We start from the raw sequence: 14,297 nt of genomic DNA, 5'->3' as shown, positions 1-14,297 counted from the left end.
GTCCCAAGGTGCCACAGGGGGCACAAAGGGAGGTTGTATGTGCAGGACCCCTTTAACGAAGGTCTGCACCTCAGGAAGTGAGGCCAATTGTTTCTGAAAGAAAATTGACAAGGCAGAAATCTGCACCTTAAAGGAGCATAATTTAAGGCCCGCACCCACTCCATTTGTAGAAAAAGGAGAAACCGTCCAAGGTCAAACTTCTCCACAGGAGCTTTCTTGGACTCGCACCAGGAAACATATTTCCTCCAAATACGGTGATAGCACTTTGACGTCACAACCTTCCTAGCAAGAATAGGGGTAGGGATGACTTCACTGGGAATACCCTTTCGGCCTAAAATCTGGCGTTCAACCGCCATGCCGTCAAACGTAGCCGCTGTAAGTCCTGATAGACGAACGGCCCCTGTCGTAGCAGATCCTCGCGAAGAGGAAGAGGCCAGTGATCTTCGACCAGTAACGCCTGAAGATCCGGGTACCAAATTTTCCTTGGCCAGTCTGGAACTACATTGACAGCTGGAATCTTTGATTTTCTTAGAATTCTCAGAACCTTTGGGATGAGAGGAAGCGGAGGGAAAATGTACACCGACGGAAACACCCAAGGTGACGTCAGTGCATCCACTGCCGCCGCCTGAGGGTCCCTGGACCTGGAACAATACTTTAGAAGTTTTCTGTTGAGGCGAGACGCCATCATGTCAATGTGGGGAACCCCCCAAAGACTTGTCACTAGTGTGAAGACCTCTTGATGGAGGCTCCACTCTCCTGGATGTAGATAGTGTCTGCTGAGGAAGTCTGGTTCCCAGTAGTCCACCCCCGGAAGGAATATTGCCGACAGAGCGCTTGTATGTGTCTCTGCCCAGCGGAGAATCTTTGTGGCCTCTGCCATGGCTGTTCTGCTCTTTGTGCCGCCTTGGCGGTTTATGTATGCTACTGCTGTCACATTGTCCGATTGGATCAGGACAGACCGGTTTAGAAGAAGATGCTCCGCTTGCAGAAGGCCGTTGTAAATGGCCCTTAGCTCCAGAACGTTTATGTGAAGATGAGTCTCTGGACCTGACCATCTTCCTTGACTGCTCCCCAACCTCGGAGACTTGCATCCGTGGTCACTAGGATCCAGTCCTGGATCCCGTACCTGCGTCCCTCTAAGAGGTGAGAGCTGTGGAGCCACCACAGGAGTGAGAATCTGGTGTTGGGAGATAGAATTATTCTCCGGTGCATATGAAGGTGGGATCCGGACCACTTATCCAACAGGTCCCACTGAAACACTCTGGCATGGAACCTCCCAAACTGGAGGGCTTCGTATGCCGCTACCATCTTCCCCAGCAACCGAATGCATTGATGAATGGATACTGTTGGTTTCAGAATGAGTTTTACCAAACTCTGAATTTCCAGAGCTTTCTCCATAGGGAGGAACACTCTCTGCTAGACTGTGCCCAGAATCATACCTAAAAACGTCAATCGGGTTGTTGGGATTAACTGTGATTTCGGCAAGTTTAAGATCCAGCCGTGCTGCTGCAGAATCGATAGGGACAGTGCAATGTCCTGTACAAACTTGTCTTTGGATCTCGCCTTTATCAGGAGATCGTCCAAGTATGGGATAATTGTAACTCCTCGCTTGCGGAGGAGAACCATCATCTCTACCATGACTTTTGTGAAAATCCTCGGAGCCGTGGACAGGCCAAACGGCAACGTCTGAAACTGGTAATGAGTATCCTAGATTGCAAACCTGAGGTACCTTTGATGAGGGGGATAGATGGGGACATGAAGGTATGCATCCTTTATGTCCAATGATACCATGAATTCCCCCTCCTCCAGACTGGAGATCACCGCTCTGAGAGACTCCATCTTGAATTTGAATTTCTTCAGGAAAAAAATTTAGAGATTTCAGGTTGAGGATTGGTCTTACCGAGCCATCCGGCTTTGGTACCACAAACAGGCTTGAATAAAAACCCTCCCCCTGCTGTGCCAGGGGAACTGGGACCACAACCTGATTTTGACACAATTTTTATATTGCTCCACAGACTAGAACTCTGTCTGGAAGCAAAGCTGGTAAGGTTGATTTGAAAAAACGGCGAGGGGGAACGTCTTGAAACTCTAGTTTGTACCCTTGGGTCACAATTTGCAACACCCAAGGGTCTAGGTTTGAACGAACCCAGACCTGACTGAAGAGCTTTAGACGTGCCCCCACCGGTGCGGTCTCCTGTAGGGAAGACCCGGCGTCATGCGGTGGATTTAGCAGAAGCCGGGGAGGACTTCTGCTCCTGGGAACCCGAGGAGGCGGGTGTTCTCTTGCCCCTTCCTCTACCTCTGGTAGCAAGGAAGAAATTTCCTCGGCCTCTTTTATACTTGTTGGGCCGATACCAAATCAGTAAGGCCATCACCAAAAAGTTCACCTCCCTTAAATGGAAGGGACTCCATATTTTTCTTGGAATCGGCGTCAGCATTCCACTGGTGAGTCCAAAGCGCTCGCCTAGCCGCAACTGACATAGCATTAGCATTAGCACACAGGAGGCCAGCATCTCTTGCAACCTCTTTCAAGTACGCAGCCGCATCCCGGATATAACCAAGCGTCACCAGGATACTATCCCTATCAAGATTATCCAAATCAGAAGACAAACTTTCAGCCCATTTTTCAACAGCGCTACTTACCCACGCTGACGCAATAAGAGGCCTATGCTGCGTCCCCGTGGTTGTAAAAATAGCTATCAAAGTAGCCTCCTGTTTACGATCAGCCGGCTCCTTAAGGGTCGTCGACTGAGCCGCAGGGAGGGCTACCTGTTTAGACAAGCGCGCGAGGGCCTTGTCAACTGTGGGTGGCGTTTCCCACTTTTCCCTATCAGCCGCGAGAAAGGGGTACGCCACCTTGATCCGGTTAGGAATTAGAATTTTTTTTATCAGGGTTGTTCCAAATGCCATCAAAGAGGTCATTTAGTTCAAAACATAGAGGAAAAGCAACTGAGCGTCTCTTTTCCTTGGACCCTCGTTTCAGGTGTAATAGGGTCCTCATCAATATGTAATATGTCTTTAACAGCTACAATCATATACTGGATACTCTTAGCTAATTTAGGATCTACTCTGGAATCAGCATAGTCGACATCAGCCTCAGAGTCTGTGTCGGTATCTGTGTCAACTAATTGGTCAACACCACGTTTGAGCAACCCCGGAGGGCCCTGGACCAGCAATAAAGCGTCCTCCATTGATCTCTTCCACACCTGGATTTGAGATTCAGACTGATCAAACTTTTGATTTAAACGAGTGACATTAGCATTTAAAGCATTCAATGTAGATAACCAGTCAGCGGTGCCGACAGGGCCACCCCCAAAACATTTGGTGTCCCCAATAAATTATCCCCCTGAGAGGAATAATCTGTCTCAGACATGTCATCCACTGAAAACAGCACCCAAATCAAAGCCTGTCAGGGAACACAAAGGGAAAAAGCCAGCTCACGCCCCAGCGCTAAAATGCAGGTCTGAAAACACCCTCAAGTGCCCCAGAGCTGCAGCGCTATATTTATCTATTAATTCTGCCCCCCTCGCTTTCTTATGCCCCTGGTACTTACTGCTTGTGAGGAAGGACCAGCGCTGCTTGTGTGGAGGAGGAAATGGCGCCGAGAGAGCAGTGAGGAAGAAGCTCCGCCCCCATAATGGCGCGCTTCGTCCCGCTTAAATATACATTTATTTATCCTGGCGGGGGTTTAGTCCCACTAGCCAGCTTTTCTGAGGTAAACAGGCTCCCCAGGGCTCGCTCCCCCCCCCCCTCCCCCAGCGCCCAGCAGTGTGTACTGTATGGGAGCCCGGCGCGCACTGTGCACTCGCTCTGCGGTACCTCTGTGTTGCCGTCTTAGTGAAGAGAAGTCTTCTTTTCTTCTACATACTCGCCTGTCTTCTGACTTCAGGCTCTGAAAGGGGGTGACGGCAGGCTGTGGGAGCGAGCATCCGAGAGTACCCGGTGTTCATCTCCCCTCAGGTGCGGAGGCATCCTGTCAGCAGCAGCAGAGCCCTGAAACTCATAAGTGGGTCTAGACTGCTCTCCCCTCAGTCCCACGAAGCAGGGAGGCTGTAGCCAGCAGACCTCCCTGAAAATAAAAAACCTAACATAAGTCTTTTCAGAGAAACTCAGTAGAGCTCCCCCGAGTGCCTCCGTCTCGCAGGGCACATTTTCTAAACTAAACTGGGTCTGGGGAGGGACATAGAGGGAGGAGCCAGGTCAAGACCCTTTGAAAGTCTTAAAAGTGCCCATGTCTCCTGCGGGTCCCGTCTATACCCCATGGTTCTTTTGGTGCCCCCAACATCCTCTTGGACGAAATAGAAAAGAGGATTTTGGTACTTACCGATAAATCCATTTCTCTGAATCCTCTAGGGGACACTGGAGATCCATCTTAGACATTAGGGGTGTGAAGTCTGTGAACCGTGCCACACCTCCGGTTCACAGACTTAACACCCCTAATGTCTAAGATGGATCTCCAGTGTCCCTAGTGGATGAAAGAGAAATTAGGTTTAATATATATTTTACACTCAAGCTAACAAAGCTAATAATAAGAATTTACTTACCGATAATTCTATTTCTCGTAGTCCGTAGTGGATGCTGGGGACTCCGTAAGGACCATGGGGAATAGGGGCTCCGCAGGAGACTGGGCACATCTAAAGAAAGCTTTAGGACTAACCGGTGTGCACTGGCTCCTCCCCCTATGACCCTCCTCCAAGCCTCAGTTAGGAAACTGTGCCCGGACGAGCGTACACAATAAGGAAGGATTTTGAATCCCGGGTAAGACTCATACCAGCCACACCAATCACACCGTATAACTTGTGATCTGAACCCAGTTAACAGTATGATAACAGAGGAGCCTCTGAAAAGATGGCTCCCAACAATAATAACCCGATTTTTGTAACAATAACTATGTACAAGTATTGCAGACAATCCGCACTTGGGATGGGCGCCCAGCATCCACTACGGACTACGAGAAATAGAATTATCGGTAAGTAAATTCTTATTTTCTCTAACGTCCTAAGTGGATGCTGGGGACTCCGTAAGGACCATGGGGATTATACCAAAGCTCCCAAACGGGCGGGAGAGTGCGGATGACTCTGCAGCACCGAATGAGAGAACTCCAGGTCCTCCTCAGCCAGGGTATCAAATTTGTAGAATTTAGCAAACGTGTTTGCCCCTGACCAAGTAGCTGCTCGGCAAAGTTGTAAAGCCGAGACCCCTCGGGCAGCCGCCCAAGATGAGCCCACTTTCCTTGTGGAACGGGCTTTTACAGATTTTAGCTGTGGCAGGCCTGCCACAGAATGTGCAAGCTGAATTGTACTACAAATCCAACGAGCAATAGTCTGCTTAGAAGCAGGAGCACCCAGCATGTTGGGTGCATACAGGATAAACAGCGAGTCAGATTTCCTGACTCCAGCCGTCCTGGAACATATTTTCAGGGCCCTGACAACATCCAGCAACTTGGATTCCTCCAAGTCCCTAGTAGCCGCAGGCACCACAATAGGTTGGTTCACGTGAAAACGCTGGAACCACCTTAGGGAGAAACGGAGGACGAGTCCTCAATTCCGCCCTGTCCGAATGGAAAATCAGATAAGGGCTTTTACAGGATAAAGCCGCCAATCCTGACACGCGCCTGGCCTAGGCCAGGGCCAACAGCATGACCACTTTCCATGTGAGATATTTTAACTCCACAGATTTAAGTGGTTCAAACCAATGTGACTTTTGGAACCCAAACTACATTGAGATCCCAAATTGCCACTGGAGGCACAAAAGGAGGCTGTATATGCAGTACCCCTTTTACAAACGTCTAAACTTCAGGGACTGAAGCTAGTTCTTTTTTGGAAGAAAATTGACAGGGCCGAAATCTGAACCTTAATGGACCCCAATTTCAGGCCCATAGACACTCCTGTTTGCAGGAAATGTAGGAATCGACCCAGTTGAATTTCCTCCGTCGGGCCTTACTGGCTTCGCACTACGCAACATATTTTCGCCAATTGCGGTGATAATGATTTTGCGGTTACATCCTTCCTGGCTTTTGATCAGGATAGGGATGACTTCATCCGGAATGCCTTTTTTCCTTCAGGATCCGGTGTTCAACCGCCATGCCGTCAAACGCAGCCGCGGTAAGTCTTGGAACAGACAGGGTCCTTGCTGGAGCAGGTCCCTTCTTAGAGGTAGAGGCCACGGATCCTCCGTGAGCCTCTCTTGAAGTTCCGGTTACCAAGTCCTTTTTGGCCCATCCGGAGCCACGAATATAGTGCTTACTCCTCTCCATCTTATCAATCTCAGTACCTTGGGTATGAGAGGCAGATGAGGGAACACATACACTGACTGGTACACCCACGGTGTTACCAGAGCGTCTACAACTATTGCCTGAGGGTCTCTTGACCTGGCGCAATACCTGTCGAGTTTTTTAATCATGTGGACGACTTCTGGGTGAAGTCCCCACTCTCCCGGGTGGAGGTCGTGCTGAGGAAGTCTGCTTCCCAGTTGTCCACTCCCGGAATGAATACTGTTGACAGTGCTATTACATGATTTTCCGCCCAGCGGAGAATCCTTGCAGCTTCTGCCATTGCCCTCCTGCTTCTTGTGCCACCCTGTCTGTTTACGTGGGTGACTGCCATGATGTTGTCCGACTGGATCAACACCGGCTGACCTTGAAGCAGAGGTCTCGCTAAGCTTAGAGCATTGTAACTGGCCCTTAGCTTCAGGATATTTATGTGAAGTGATGTATCCAGGCTTGACCCTAAGCCCTGGATATTCCTTCCCTGTGTGACTGCTCCCCAGCCTCGCAGGCTGGCATCCGTGGTCACCAGGACCCAGTCCTGAATGCCGAATCTGCGGCCCTCTAGAAGATGAGCACTCTGCAACCACCACAGGATGGATACCCTTGTCCTTGGTGACAGGGTTATCCGCTGATGCATCTGAAAATGCGACCCGGACCATTTGTCCAGTAGGATCCACTGGAAAGTTCTTGCGTGGAATCTAACGAATGGGATTGCTTCGTAGGAAGCCACCATTTTTTCCCAGAACCCTTGTGCATTGATGCACTGAGACTTGGTTCGGTTTTAGGAGGTTCCTGATTAGCTCGGATAACTCCCTGGCTTTCTCTTCCGGGAGAAACACCTTTTTTCTGGACTGTGTCCAGGATCATCCCTAGGAAACAGAAGACAAGTCGTCGGAACCAGCTGCGATTTTGGAATATTGAGAACCCAATCGTGCTGCCGCAACACTACCTGAGATAGTGCTACACCGACCTCCAACTGTTCCCTGGATCTTACCCTTATCAGGGAATTGTCCAAGTAAGGGATAACTAAAATTTCCTTCCTTCGAAGGGATATCATTTCGTCCATTACCTTGGTAAAGACCCGGGGTGCCGTGGACCATCCCTACGGCAGCGTCTGAACTGATAGTGACAGTTCTGTACCATAACCTGAGGTACCCTTGGTGAGAAGGGTAAATTTTGACATGAAGGTAAGCATCCTTGATGTCCCGAGACATCATGTAGTCCCCTTCTTCCAGGTTCGCAATCACTGCTCTGAGTGACTCAATCTTGAATTTGAACCTCTGTATGTAAGTGTTCAAAGATTTTAGATTTTAGAATCGGTCTCACCGAGCCGTCTGGCTTCGGTACCACAATAGTGTGGAATAATACCCCGTTCCTTGTTGCAGGAGGGGTACCTTGATTATCACCTGCTGGGAATACAGCTTGTGAATGGCTTCCAAAACTGCCTCCCTGTCAGAGGGAGACGTCGGTAAAGTCGACTTTTGGAAACGGCGAGGGGAGACGTCTCGAATTCCAATATGTACCCCTGAGATATTACCTGAAGGATCCAGGGGTCTACTTGCGAGTGAGCCCACTGCGCACTGAAATTCATTGAGAACGGGCCCCCACCGTGCCTGAGCTTGTAAAGCCCTAGCGTCATACTGAGGGCTTGGCAGAGGCGGGAAGGGGTTTCTGTTCCTGGGAACTGGCTGATCTCTGCAGCCTTTTTCCTCTCCCTCTGTCACGAGCAGAAAAGAGGAACCTTTTGTCCGCTTGCCAACAAAGGACTGCGCCTGATAATACGGCGTCTTATTTTGAGAGGCGACCTGGGGTACAAACGTGGATTTCCCAGTTGTTGCCGTGGCCACCAGGTCTAAAAGACCGACCCCAAATGTCCCCTTTCAAAGGCAATACTTCCAAATGCCGTTTGGAATCCGCATCACCTGACCATTTTACTGGTAGAATTGGACAACGCACTTATACTTGATGCCAGTCGGCAATTATTCCGCTGTGCATCATGCATATATAGAAATGCATCTTTTAAATGCTCTATAGGCAATAATATACTATCCTTATCTAGGATATCAATATTTCCAGTCAGGGAATCCGACCATGCCAACCCAGCACTGCACCTCCAGGCTGAGGCGATAGCTGGTCGCAGTATAACACCAGTATGTGTGTAAATACCTTTTTTGGATACCCTCCTGCTTTCTATCAGCAGGATACTTAAGGGCGGCCTTCTCATGAGAGGGTAGAGCCCTTGTTCTTACAAGCGTGTGAGCGCCTTATCCCCCCTAGGGGGTGTTTCCCAATGCATCCTAACCTCTGGCGGGAAAGGGTATGCAGCCAATACTTTTTAAGAAATTATTAATTGTTATCGGGGGGAAACCCACGCATCATCACACACCTCATTTTATTTCTCAGATTCAGGAAAACTACATGTAGTTTTTCCCTCACCGAACATAATACCCCTTTTTTTGGTGGTACTCGTATTATCAGAAATGTATAAAAACATTTTCCATTGTCTCAATCATGTAACGTGTGGCCCTACTGGAAATCACGGTCGTCTCTTCACCGTCGACACAGGAGTCAGTATCCGTGTCGGCGTCTGTATCTGCCATCTGAGGTAACGGCCGCTTTAGAGCCCCTGACGGCCTATGAGACGTCTGGACAGGCACAAGCTGAGTAGCCGGCTGTCTCATGTCAACCACTGTTTTTTTATATAGAGCTGACACGGTCACGTAATTTTCAACAGTACATCCACTCAGGTGTCGACCCCCTAGGGGGTGACATCACTGTTACAGACACTCTGCTCCGTCTCCACATCATTTTTCTCCTCATACATGTCGACACAAACGTACCGACACACAGCACACACACAGGGAATGCTCTGATAGAGGACAGGACCCCACTAGCCCTTTGGGGAGACAGAGGGAGAGTATGCCAGCACACACCAGAGCGCTATATATATATATACAGGGATAACCTTATATAAGTGTTTTTCCCCTTATAGCTGCTGTATGTTTTAATACTGCGCCTAATTAGTGCCCCCCTCTCTTTTTTTTAACCCTTTCTGTCTGCAGAGAAGAGCCAGGGAGCTTCCCTCCAACTGAGCTGTGAGGGAAAATGGCGCCAGTGTGCTGAGGAGATAGGCTCCGCCCCCTTTTCGGCGGCCTTATCTCACGGTTTTTTGTATATTCTGGCAGGGGTTAAATGCATCCATATAGCCCAGGAGCTATATGTGATGCATTTTTTGCCATGTAAGGTATTTCTGTAATGTTTTATTGCGTCTCAGGGCGCCCCCCCCCCAGCGCCCTGCACCCTCAGTGACCGGAGTGTGAAGTGTGCTGAGAGCAATGGCGCACAGCTGCAGTGCTGTGCGCTACCTTATTGAAGACAGGAACGTCTTCTGCCGCCGATTTTCCCGGACCTCTTCGCTCTTCTGGCTCTGTAAGGGGGCCGGCGGCGCGGCTCCGGGACCCATCCAGGCTGGACCTGTGATCGTCCCTCTGGAGCTAATGTCCAGTAGCCAAGAAGCCCAATCCACTCTGCACGCAGGTGAGTTCGCTTCTTCTCCCCTTAGTCCCTCGATGCAGTGAGCCTGTTGCCAGCAGGTCTCACTGAAAATAACAAACCTAAACTAAAACTTTCACTAAGAAGCTCAGGAGAGCCCCTAGTGTGCACCCTTCTCGTCGGGCACAGAAATCTAACTGAGGCTTGGAGGAGGGTCATAGGGGGAGGAGCCAGTGCACACCAGTTAGTCCTAAAGCTTTCTTTAGATGTGCCCAGTCTCCTGCGGAGCCGCTATTCCCCATGGTCCTTACGGAGTCCCCAGCATCCACTTAGGACGTTAGAGAAAATAGCTTCCTAAAGCGAATCACCATTTCTCACACTGGATATAGAAAACAGTATTGTGTAATAGAGGAATAACTAGAGCACCTCAATAAACACAAGCTCAAACAATGTAAAAAAAAACTGAACTGACAAACCTCTCTCAGAAGAGCCACTAATGGGGTCATGATGTCCCTGGTAACCATGTCATCACATACTTCAAAGCCTCCACATGTGCTCAGGTTCCTAAAAGGAAGAGAACCCACAAATGGGAAACAAATACAATTGCTCAAAACAAGAACAATCTTAAATCTAACAAAGGGATGATAAGCCAGTAGGATAGTGTAGTTTACCGTAAAGCACCGGCGGCCGTCTCTCGTACGGACATACACTTATCAAGCAGGAGCGGTCCAAGGCATCTAATGGCATCTCTCTGCAGGAGAGAAGGGATGACCTGCTTCTGTTCCACAAGCTTGGAGATACTAGCACAAGCAAATTCCCTAACTTCTGGACAAGGGCTCTGCAGCTGTGAGAAAAAAACATGGTGAACTATGAGGGTTCCCATGATATATTATACGCTACTGAGTTTTTGTTATTATCATCTTTTATTTTTAAGAGGACAAAGTTTTCGGAGCACCATAAAGGGAAAATATAAACACAGAGAAACTGACAGAGCTGAGATACAGTTCAGAGTAAAAACTGATGAGCTAGATATGAAGCAGACAAATGTAATTGTAGAGTCAAAGCCTACCCTTCCGCATAACTTAAGGGGCCTACACACTGAGCGATGTTGGCAATATTATCGACCATCGATATAATGGTCGATTTTTCCACCAAAAATGTAAAGCCTACACACTGAACAATATCGATGGCCAATTTGGACGATATGAGAGTACAGACATCTATATCGTCTAAACTGACTGGCATGTTTAAACCATGATCGTTCAACGATGAACGCTTGCGAGCATGCGCATCGTTCATCGTTGAAGCACCCACACTGAAAGATATTAACAATTTATCATTCATTTATGAATGACATCGTTCATATCTTTCAAATATATCGAACAGTGTGTAGGGCCCTTTAGTCTCGAGGCCACTCTTCCAACCCCCTGCTTTATGCATTGGCCACCTCTGCCTCGCTTACTTCCTGCCATCAGGTCACCTTCCGCTTGTTCGCACCTCATGCCACCTGTCTCCCCTCTCCTCCTAGATTGTGAGCTCCTTGGAGCAGTGCCCTCTTCCCTCCTGTTCTCACAAACCTATTCTCTAACATGTCAATTACAGCTCTCTCCTACTCAGCGACTGTCTATACCACATCTCCTCCCGCTCGTTATTGTTTAACTCTTAACGGCTGCCACCCCTAGTAGTACGCCAATTACTCCTTTGCTTCCTTAAATCTCAGCTGTATTGTATACTGAGAATTGTGGTGCTAATTGTTACCTGGGCTCTGTTTCAGTAATTCAGTGTACTGTAATGTTTAGTTCTGTGTACCCAGTATTGTTGTAATGTGTGCTGTATGTACGGCGCTGCAAAACACTTGTGGCGCCTTATATATAAAATGTAAAAAGAATAATAGTGACGTCCCATGTCTTGATGGAAAATGTAGGAGAGGGGTAGTTTAGCAAGCAATGTGGTCAATTCAAATCAGCTCGATATGAATTGCGCTGGGAAGAAGGTCCCGGAGCTTTTCAATTGACCGCGCTATTATGTCGGAAATTGCCATTTCTCGCGCCTTAAACCGGGTGTTTAGTCACGGGCATTCTCCGACTTAAGTGTCTGCAGCAACGCTGTTTGCACCGCACTAAAGGCAGGACACAGCATTGCAGCAGTTTAGTCAGATTTCTGCTTGCACCCTAGGAGGCAGCACACTTAATTGAACCGCTCCAGGACCTCCCTCCCCGCACTATTTATATTGTGCTGAATTAAACTGACCCCACTATACCCAGTGAAGGGTCGAGTATATAGGGGGACAAATCCAATGAAACCCAGCAGCTAATGGTCAGGGGACTTTCAATTAAGACTCGCTACTCCGCACTTTAAGCCCCAGAGGGTGCACTTTTCCTCACAGCCTCAGGAGCGGCTAAGTGAAAATCTGTATCTAATGCAACCTCTTGGGTTTAACAAGTGGGAAAACCCAGAGTTTCTGACAATTTACACAGAACCTATAGGTTACTGTGGAGGGAAAATGTAGAAAAACTGAATAGCTCCGTCCCACAAACACTGCAGGTAATTTTATCTGGCCCCAGAGTCTGTGTCTCTGAAAGGGACTAAAGCCAGGTACAGCCTGGACCAACATATCAGAACCTGGGTACACAATGAGCAATGTTAATGAATTACGGAATGATCACTGTTCCGTCCTCCATTAACAACACATCAAACCGGATGATGTCGCCAACAATTGTGGACAAGTGCATATCAGGATACACAGACAACATATCACTCAGTGTGTACCCAGTTTTAGAGACTTGAGACCAGGGGCACTGGCAGCAAGGATAGTGACATGAGGAAGCTGACCCTGAGAGGCTACATGAATGGAGGTGCTGACCACCAGCTGCACCCTCAGAGTGATTACATTTACACAGTATTACTGCTGTACAACAGAATATGACTGCTATACTTGCAAGTGTTAGATAAGACTGCACTAATGCAATGTATGAGGTACGCAGTGCTGGGACATTAGTGTTACACGTAAGACACATGTAAAAGCTGCAGTGACAGTCCCTGAAAGTGACTAATGTGCTCTATGACAGGTTCTCTCTACAGGCAGCATGGGGGGAGGGAGGAGGCACAGAGCAGCCAGGCACGTGTTCTACATGAACTGGCACAGTAGGTAAGAGCAGAACACACGATGCCATGCAGCCAGACCAGACCTTCTGCAGCAAGTCTCCGGCCTGCAGGGCCTCACTGTCCTCCTGCTCTCCGGCCTCTGCTGGCTGTGTGACGGGGGACGTAGGGGAGAATCCGGGCTGCTTGAACCTTCGAGCTCTGCTCTTCCCCATAGTCATTCCTCCCAGGGTGCTTCGAAATTTCGAATAACTTTATTGACAACAAAATACAATTACATTACGGTAGTTTTTTTTTTCTTCAACAAACTTTATCGACATACGGCAAACTTCCGAACTTACTCGTGACTAATTTGCTCGTCCACTCCTACTAGTCTGTGCAGCAGCACACTTCCAGGCCAGCTTCTGTTACTTGAGAGAACATCAAATATACTAATAACCAGTGGTAGGAAGAAACGTGTGGCACTATAGCTGCTGTGGAACTACACGTATCAGAATGCACTGCCACAGGTTTGCTGGTAGGGAAACCTAATACTGTGGCAGTGCATGCTGGGACGTGTAGTTCTACATCAGTTGCAATGCCAAACGTTGCCTACCACTGCACTATAACATATTCACTCAAAGAGTAATAACAGATTAAATAGGGTGCTCATAATAACCCTTTAATCTGGGGCACCTATGATTTACACAGGTTCTGTGGCTGGCTAAACCCTAGCCTGAATTTCACCTGGTTTTCGCCAGCCACAGAACCTGTGTAAATCATCTGTCCCATATGCTATTCTTTTGCACACGCTAAGCGGCGCCTAACCCCCACCCCGTCACGCAGCTGCCGCAACCGCACCCTCGACATGCCCCCGTTCGGGTTGCCCCGCCCCCAGGGCCGGCCCGAGCTTACTTTTTTTGGTAAGCAAATTTAGCGCCCCTTGATGGGATCAAATTTTAAAAGAGGTGTGGTCTCACAAGGAAGAGGCGTGGCCACACAATAGTACCCCCAGGAGTCCAGGGAGATTGTCAGTTACAGGGAGAAAGTGTGTGACTGGGTGGCAGAGGTGATGGAGATAGAGGGTGACTGAGGAGGCTGGGGTCACAGGGAGATAGTGGGTGCCATGTGCCCACAGTGCTAGATATGCCCCCACAGTGCCATGTGCCCATAGTGCCAGATATGCCCCCACAATGCCAGATATAGATATGCCCCCACACTGCAATGTGCCAGATATGCCCCCACAGTGCCATGTGCCCATAGTGCCAGATATGCCCCACAGTGCCAGCTACAGATATGCCCCCACAGTGCCAGATAAAGATATGACCCCATAGTGCCAGATACAGATATGCCCCCACAGTGCCAGATACAGATATGCCCCCACAGCGCCATGTGCCCACAGTGCCAGATACAGATATGCCCCCACAGTGCCAGCTACAGATATGCCCCCACAGTG

The 14,297-nt window shown here is 48.8% G+C and overlaps 1 protein-coding gene across 2 annotated transcripts in view; it reads right to left on the bottom strand.

Annotated features, from left to right (window-relative positions):
- The window catches only part of HEATR3 (HEAT repeat containing 3), a 211,355-nt gene extending 198,245 nt beyond the window's left edge, over positions 1–13,110 (bottom strand). For both annotated transcript variants that reach the window (XM_063945350.1, XM_063945351.1), the window contains exons 1-3: positions 12,949–13,110; positions 10,432–10,604; positions 10,237–10,324 (exon numbers count right to left, since the gene is read on the bottom strand). In XM_063945350.1, coding sequence (XP_063801420.1) covers positions 10,237–10,324; positions 10,432–10,604; positions 12,949–13,083 — 396 coding nt within the window. In that variant the 5' untranslated portion in view covers positions 13,084–13,110. The remainder of the gene's footprint in view (positions 1–10,236; positions 10,325–10,431; positions 10,605–12,948) is intronic.
- Between the last annotated feature and the right edge of the window lie 1,187 nt (positions 13,111–14,297).

Source organism: Pseudophryne corroboree, chromosome 11 (genome assembly GCF_028390025.1).
Source record: "Pseudophryne corroboree isolate aPseCor3 chromosome 11, aPseCor3.hap2, whole genome shotgun sequence".
NCBI classification, from domain to species: Eukaryota; Metazoa; Chordata; class Amphibia; order Anura; family Myobatrachidae; genus Pseudophryne; species Pseudophryne corroboree.
Note: the sequence above shows the minus strand (reverse complement) of the source record. Positions and strands in the feature narration are given on the sequence as shown.